The following is an 8,118-nucleotide window of genomic DNA, read 5'->3' as shown; positions in this document are numbered from 1 at the left end:
ATCGTAAGTATATTTGAGCATTTTCGGCAGCATAATTTATTACTTTACAGTATATTTAGACTATACTTGTTAAGATTCAAAGAAGCCACTGTGACTAGAAACTGATTTCAGTGTATATTCAAATAAATGAAAACATATAAATTTAATATAATTATTAATATAATTTATAATTATTATATTAATATATTAATATATAAATGAAAATATAATTATATTTCTTTCAAGATTTCGAGTTGCTGAAAACTCAGGATAGAATAGCCAACATTCGCCGACTGCCGAATAATGTTTGGAGGTTGTCACATTTCAGCCGATAGGATCGTTTTTGCAAAGGCTCTAAGTTTGTTACCTCTTCCAATAACTATTAATTTTATTTGATGATTGGATCAATTGTAAATCTAATCTATATCACTAATTATTCAGCAGGCCTCAACTGGAAAGTCCCGCTCCCATTCAGATTGTCGCGCTCCGCCCAGACTATCATTCAGAGAATTGCACATCTGGAGTAAAGAGGTTGCACTGTATATGAAATTTTCCCAAAAATATTGATACATGTATGAAAATTAATGAAAGTCATTTTTTGCTTCATAAAAAGACAGCATAAATCATTGCAAAACCGCAAACATTTATGTTTTCTTAATTTTTGACCACGTATATGCGACTTTAAATTATTTTAATAATAAACGTAATAAAAGTACAGTTTTTTTCTTCAGTAAGCACACAAAGTTTTTTTTAATGTTAAATAATTTTTCCGCATTAAAAAGTTGGTTAAAAGTGATTTCTTGTATTGCAGTTTCCTGGTTCCTTTTTAAAATACATCTATATGTTTGTTAAACTAAAATAATAAAATACATAAAAAAATTATTTTATCACTATAATAAAAGCAATAAGTATGCACATCAACGTGCATTTTTTATGTTATTTTAAAAGCAAAAAAAAAACGATTCAAATGTTTTTTTAATACCGTTTCTTAATCACTTTGTTATTTAAATAATAAAGTTAAAATTTAATAATTTGGCGAATTTTTATTAACAAAAATGTTGTAGTTTAAAGTTAAATTTGTGATAAGTTATTGTTTTAAATTATTTTAGTTAACACTGAATCATTTTTATTACATAGTGCATTAAAAAAACTGGACAAAGCGAAATATTTTTCAAGGTTTGTATTTATTTCAGGTTCTGCTACATAAATTTTGCAATTCTATTTTAGACAAAAATTTCAATATAACTTTTAAAAGATTTTAATAAATTATTGCAGTGCTGTTTGACTAACCTGCGTTTTATTATTTGTGTTTTTTAAACCGCAATAGAACCCTTTGTTTAAATATTGTTTACGATTAATTATATTTTTTGCAACTATAGGGTCTACCAATAAGAATGATATAAGGTTAAGTTGCTAAAAAATAAAAACGAATTGATTAATTTCTATGATTGATGTTTCATGTTGTAGTTTATTATGTAACATTATGTTTTAAACAAAATATCATTAAGATGTCCACGGCGGCAGATGTTTAGACGATGAACCCAATTTTCAATCACTTTTTCTAACAAGTTGGGCTGAATTTCGCGTTATTCCTAGTTATGTTAACTTTCAACTCATTGATGGTTTGCGGATTGTTAGAATACACCTTCGACTTCACATATCCCCAAAAAAAAAAGTTCAGGGGAGTAAGATCACAGGACCTTGGTGGCCAGTTGATATTGCCATGTCGCGAAATTATTCGATCTTCAAAACGCTCTCTTAATAAATTAATTGTGGCTCGGGCGGTGTGTGATGTTGCTCCGTCCTCTTAAAACCAATTCTGTTCGAAGTCTCCACCATCAATTGCAGGCCAAAGAAAGTTTGTTATCATGTCGCGGTAGCGCTCTCCGTTGATTGTCACAGTACGCCCCCCTGCATCCTCAAAAAAGTATGGACCGATAATTCCACCGACATGCAAACCACACCACACAGTCACTTTTAATGGGTGTAATGGCACCTGTACTAATTTCTGGGGATTGTTCTGACACCAGAAGCGGCAATTTTGCGTATTGACAACGCCACTAAGACAAAAATGGGCTTCATCTGAAAAGATGCGATTTGTTTCCCAAAATCAGCATTTTGTTCCAACTGCAACCAGTCCAGGCCCAGTCGGTAAACGTTCTTCGCAAACCATGCTCAGCAGGCTTCAATTCTTGAGTTAGAACCATCTTATATGGATGTAGGCCTAAGTCTTTCTTTAAAATGCACCACAGAGACATTGGTGAAATGCCTAATTGCTGAGAACGACGCAAAGCAGACACATTGTTATTCGCGTCAACACTTTCTCTTGCAGCGGCGATATTTTCAGCGGTCCTTGCACTTTTTTGTCGCGTTGGTGGCTTATTATCCAGAAGAGTGTACTCCCGTTCAAACTTATTAATTGTGCGCCTTATTGCAAGCTCAGAAGGCCGTCCATGATGGCCAAAATCTTCTCTAAGAGCACGATAACAAGCTCTAACCGATTGCGTATTTTCGTAATATCTTTTCACGATAGCTATACGTTGCTCTTGACTTAAACGATTCATGATGAAATGTCAAAGTATACTTAACACAATTGACGCTTGATCCGCGTTTTGACACATACCATTTTGCGTACATGGCACACTAAACTTCTATCACTTCTATTGGTAGACCCATATTTTGTATAATAAAATGCATCGTAAATTTAATATAATTAAATACTATTTGACATACATTACATACAAAAAAAAATCAAACAAAGCAAAGAAATAATACAAATATCACAAGTTTAAAATAAGTTTTGTTCTCTCAATTGAATTAAATCACAATCTGGTAAAATTTCTAGCTGAATTGCATTTAAATAACTAAAAGGGTGTCAATCTTTATATATTTTTAATAGTCTAAGTCAATTTTTTTACATGTCTTTTTTTTCTTTAACTTATTGTTGCCTGAAATTATCAGTTTAATGCTTTAAGATGCCTGCCTCCTTAGGATCACTAGAGAAAGGCTTATTTTTGTTAAAAGTATTTTTCAAAATGCATTTTTGAATAACCTCTTGAGTTTTAAGACAGTTTTTTCACCTAAAAAGTCAAGTGACGATCTTTAAGACTGCTTTAATTACATAACTAAGCTTTGACAGAATCAGTACATACAACATTTTCATTTAAAAAACATGGGTTGGGAAGTTCAATTTGATGAAAAAGGGGAATTTGTTTGGGCTTATTACATATTTTATTTATAGGATCCCAGAATGCTGGATTTGTTTTGTTTGGAGTTTAGCTTTTTTTACTGTATTTACTAACTGGTTCTTAAATGGCATTTTTTAGGTATTCTCTATAAATATCTTTTTTCGTATTTATTTTTTTTTTAATTTCCTTTGTGACCAATTTTGAGAAACTTACAACTACGACGTATACGATTTATCCTAAATTTAATTGAGCAAATTACAGGCAAAGGCTAGCAACAAAATGCGGGTTTATTAAAAGGTGATCAAAAACAAATACACGGCAAAATGGTATGCGGCTTAAAGATTATTAAAGTGGTGCTAAACTTAAGGTAAGTGTTTTTCAAATAGTTTGATTATTAAGATATACTATTTAATAGAGCGCAAATTATATTTGTCTTTTTGAGGTATGCCCACTCAAGTATGAAGCCACCACTTATGAAGTTAAACAAAAAAATATAATGTCATGTTAAGGTTGTTACTTAGTTAATAACTAACTAGTAAATAATTTAGTTAATAAACAAGTGAATAATAATTATTTTAAAACAGGAAACTTATTACGGTTTTTGTTTCAAAAACAGACATTTAATATGTAGCAGGAACCTGCTGTGTAAGTAGAACCTGATGTGCCAGTGAGAAAAGTTTAAGTACAAGAGTGAACATTTAAGAAAATAAACATTTTTATGTCAGTAGTGAGGGTATTTCTTACAATAACGATTTTTTAAATAATGTCTCTTATTAAGGTTTTATACCAAATATTTGTGGTTTTAAATTGCAGAAAAATATTGCTTATATAAAGCCAAGCATAGTTAGTTCGCATATTATGTCTGATAGAGTGTTATAATAGTATATTATACAACAAGCATATAAATCATCTGAGTAAATAACAGTCATTACTTTATCCAGGATTTAACTATATGAAATAGTTTTAGCGTATAATGTATATATTTCATTGAGGTTAATATGTAGAAACTTCTACCAACGTCAGCGCTATGATCCCTGAGGTTTAAGTTTAATATCTGTGGTCGCCAATCAGTTTTTTTTTTTAATATCATTTTTGTGATTCTATATTACTGTGACAATTATATACTGTTTATTTAAAAATCGGGGTTTAGACTCACAAACGATACACGAAAAATATACAAAGTGAAGTGGCTACACGTCTGCGAATTATGAAATCATAAGTGTTATTTAATAAATTTGTTAATTAGTTCATTTTAAGAAGACTTATATATTATTGTATATTATCCATTCACATACTAAAAAGTTATTGAAAAAATAACAAATTTTAGTTGTACCAGTCTTTTATTCTTTTAGGTTTAGTTGGGTATGAATAGTTGGATAAATAAAACTTCAAGCATTTTAATTTTTTCGGCCTATGGTAGGCGATAGAAATAAGTTAAGGCATTTCGTTGTAAAGCACGAAACAGAACATTGACACAGCTTTTGAAATTATTCATTAAGGGTATATTTTTAGAGAACGTATAACAACCTAAATATTAGTACATATAATAATCTTAATTTAATAGAAAATATTTCATACGGCAGGTTTAAAACTATTTAGGTGTTTTTGACCAAGGCATGAGATTGTCTTATTTATTTGTATCATTTTACTCTTTTGCGATCTTTTTAAGTCCTTACAATATGGTAAGCCTAAAAGAATGTATAGGAACTGCCAAATCCGTAAGTCTGCTCATACATATTTTTTAGGTAATTCCGTATATTTTTTTTTATAAATATATTTAGGTTCCGAATTTGAGAATAATACACATAAGTAGTATAACAAAAATATAATTATAATAATTAATCAACTAAAATCTAACATACCTTAGGTAGATATATGCTTATCTATATTTTAACAAAACTGTGAATTATATAACATACTTAAAATAATTCTATTATATTATAATAAGCAAAAATAAAAATAATTCTATTTTCCATGTAACATGAATCATTTTACCATTCGTTTTTAGCCTTACGACCTCGTTTTTCTTTTTTTATGTGTCTCGCGCTCTTATGTCTTAAGAGTTTTGTTTTACTAATATCTCTATAATTGCAGTGCTCGCATTTTATAATCTTATCTCTAATGGAGTTCATGACATCCTTGTTGTCATAATGTCTCTTTAAGATATGACTATCCAGACTTTTCAATTCATTAAAAGTGAGGCTGCAAGCTGAAAAAATGCGTTGCTGGATTACTTTTAGATCATTTATAATAATATTTACCTGCACACTTATGCGGCATATAGTTTTTCCCTTTGTGAATACGCACGTGTTTCGTTATAGCTCCTTTATCGTATGTGCCATAGGAACAGTGATGGCAATCGTATTGAACTTTTCCCTCAACAGCTTTCCTTATGTCTTTCTGTATCATACTAGAAAGAGACAGATTTTTTTTTTGAAAATTATTCGAATAAAACAAAATTACGTTTTAATATTTTTGTTTTTCAGTTTGTTTTCGTGAGTTATCAAATGCCTTGTAAAATTACTTCTAACGATTGTTTTATAGAGGCACAGTTGGCACTCCCAAATTTTCCTTTTTATGATTGCCAATGCATCCTGTTGATTTGAGTGTTTCTTTAGAAGGTGTGAATCTAAAGAATCTCTTACTTTAAAAGATTTTTCTGTACAGAATGGACATGAGATCATTTTATTCCCGTGTACCTTAAAAGCACAATATATAAATTTTTGTTCTTTTTTAAACTATATTGACTTACCCTGCTTATATGTTTCTTGACGTTAGCTTCTGTATGCGTATATAAACAAAATTTACATTTTATAATATTAATTTTCTTTATATGCCCATTTGAAATATTTTCAGCCGTATTAAAGGAATATGTCTAAAATAAAAAAATAATTTCAAGCAACAGAGTAAAATCATAAAGTTTTTTTTGGGTTTCTATACCTGCTCCATTGTGATAGGACAGTTATTTTCTTCTTCAGAAACATCATCAATAAGTTCTTCAAAAAACGGATCAGGTTTAATCAATGGTATTACGGAGTAATTTCCATCTTCATCACGTTTAAAACGAAGAACGAGACTCTTCGGAGTGCTCTCTTCGTCGCTAACATATTCTCTTTTCACCTTTGCTTTCAAATGCTCAGGGTTTCCTGGTTCCTTAAAATAGGCTTCAGGTTCAATTTTAATCTTAAGAGGTTCTGATTCAGGATTGTTCTGAACAAAGGAGGATTCGAGGGACACCTTTGTACTTATTTCATCAAAATTATCTTCGGTTGGTTCTATTTTAATTTTTACTGGTAGTTTTAAATGCATGGGTATTTCATATCTCATAGTATGATCTAAAAATAATCAAAAAGTTCAAAGTTGAGAAATTTTATATTTTCTATAATAACCCATCCTAACGTGTTTCGTTAACCAGTACGTTATTTAGAAAAAGAACTATTTTAAAACTGGTTCGATTTCGCAAGACATAAAATTAATTTTTAACTTCTCCAATCAGAAAGGTTGGCGGGTTTTTTACTTGGTTTTCGCAATGACCTTAAAACTAGGCAATATCTTAAAAACAAAATTATAAGATGAATTTTTTTAGTAAGTCTAGCAGCATTAGCAATCCCTATAGCACAATATTTATTCCATGAACATTCATTAAATATCTGAGATCATTCAGGAAATGAGATTTGAATATTCATATAGTTTTTTTATTGAAACCTTTACTACCCTGGTTGCCTGTTCTATATCAAAATCTTCTATCAATAACAGCGTGCATGCTCCGCCAATTTCCCTGAACGAAATATCTACACATTTAGGGAATAATTAGTGTCAGTAATTTGAGTAAGACATGCTCTTTCTTGGGATTAAACCCTTAATGATATTCCAATTATTTCCTAAGATGTTCTCAAGATAGTAAAAGTATGACAAGAAAATGGTCTAACCAAAACCGTATCCTAAGATCACATTGGTGCGCGTTTTTACCCTCAAAGCCATGCTTAGAAACTATATATATTAATAAATTCATTAATATATTTCATACATTAGTATGAAATATAAAAGTTAAGAATAAGTTAAAAACGTTCCAATATCTACCTCTTGGACAAAATTGACTTCTAATTCAAGCAAGTTTTTGAGCTACAGGAGATGTTTTTCTATAAAAATATTGAGAACGGTATGCAAAGATTCTCAAACCCCCTTTAAGAACATTCTAATTATTTCGTAAAAACAATGTTAAAAATTAAAATGTGCATACTAAGTCATAAATTGGTGCCTTTAACTTTTTAAGCCTGCGCCACATTTTTTTATTTATTCAACCAGAGGGAATTTGAATGTTCAGTTTTTTTTTATTCAAATGCCAAACATTCCGTTAAAGTTCGGAACATTTGAAGAGTATAGTAATTTGCTTTCATAATAATATTTTCGGAGAATTCGGGAAAATAGATTTCAACTTTTTTTCTTCTTGGCACCATAGGTAGTATATTACACCAGATTTAAATATTCCTTTTAATTTCCGGATATTATTTCTGAAATTTCCCAAAAATATTTTTTACACAAAAAATTGTGATACTTAACTGCTTCGTTGAACTTTAACGCACACCTTGTATATTATCCTAAACTTCTACAATTAATCATGGTATAAATATATTATGACAATCTAGAATACCGTAGTAGATAATATGTGTAATAACATATAAAAACTTATTTATAAACACAAATTATCAAACATGCAAATGCAAATGATTTCGTATACTTACCGGTATTAGACATTTTTCAATTTTTCACTTTTTTTTACTTTTTCACAAAAAAAAACGATTTTTTTTTGTTGACAGAACGCGACAATATGGCGATGACTCCAAACATAACCTCAGATTTTATCGGTCAAAAATAATTTGTTTACAGTTTCTTTCCCGCTAAAAAAAAGGCATTCGCACTCAAGTAAGAAATGGAATTTATCATTTGAAGT

The 8,118-nt window shown here is 29.9% G+C and overlaps 1 protein-coding gene across 2 annotated transcripts; it reads right to left on the bottom strand.

Moving 5' to 3' along the window:
- Positions 1-4,977: 4,977 nt before the first annotated feature.
- LOC126734114 (zinc finger Y-chromosomal protein-like) lies at positions 4,978-8,110 on the bottom strand. 2 transcript variants are annotated; one of them, XM_050437642.1, is made up of 6 exons: positions 7,910-8,110; positions 6,108-6,502; positions 5,920-6,042; positions 5,631-5,866; positions 5,429-5,577; positions 4,978-5,376 (listed from the first exon to the last, which is right to left on the bottom strand). In XM_050437642.1, the coding sequence occupies exons 1-6, from the start codon at positions 7,920-7,922 to the stop codon at positions 5,159-5,161; spliced, it is 1,134 nt and encodes a 377-aa protein (XP_050293599.1). In that variant the 5' UTR covers positions 7,923-8,110; the 3' UTR covers positions 4,978-5,158. The 2 variants fall into 2 exon arrangements, with proteins under 2 accessions (XP_050293599.1, XP_050293600.1); XM_050437643.1 differs by lacking the exon at positions 7,910-8,110 and adding an exon at positions 7,728-7,872.
- Between the last annotated feature and the right edge of the window lie 8 nt (positions 8,111-8,118).

This window comes from Anthonomus grandis, chromosome 3, assembly GCF_022605725.1.
Source record: "Anthonomus grandis grandis chromosome 3, icAntGran1.3, whole genome shotgun sequence".
NCBI lineage: Eukaryota > Metazoa > Arthropoda > Insecta > Coleoptera > Curculionidae > Anthonomus > Anthonomus grandis.
The sequence above is the reverse complement of the archived record's forward strand: the minus strand, read 5'-3'. Positions and strand labels throughout refer to the sequence as shown.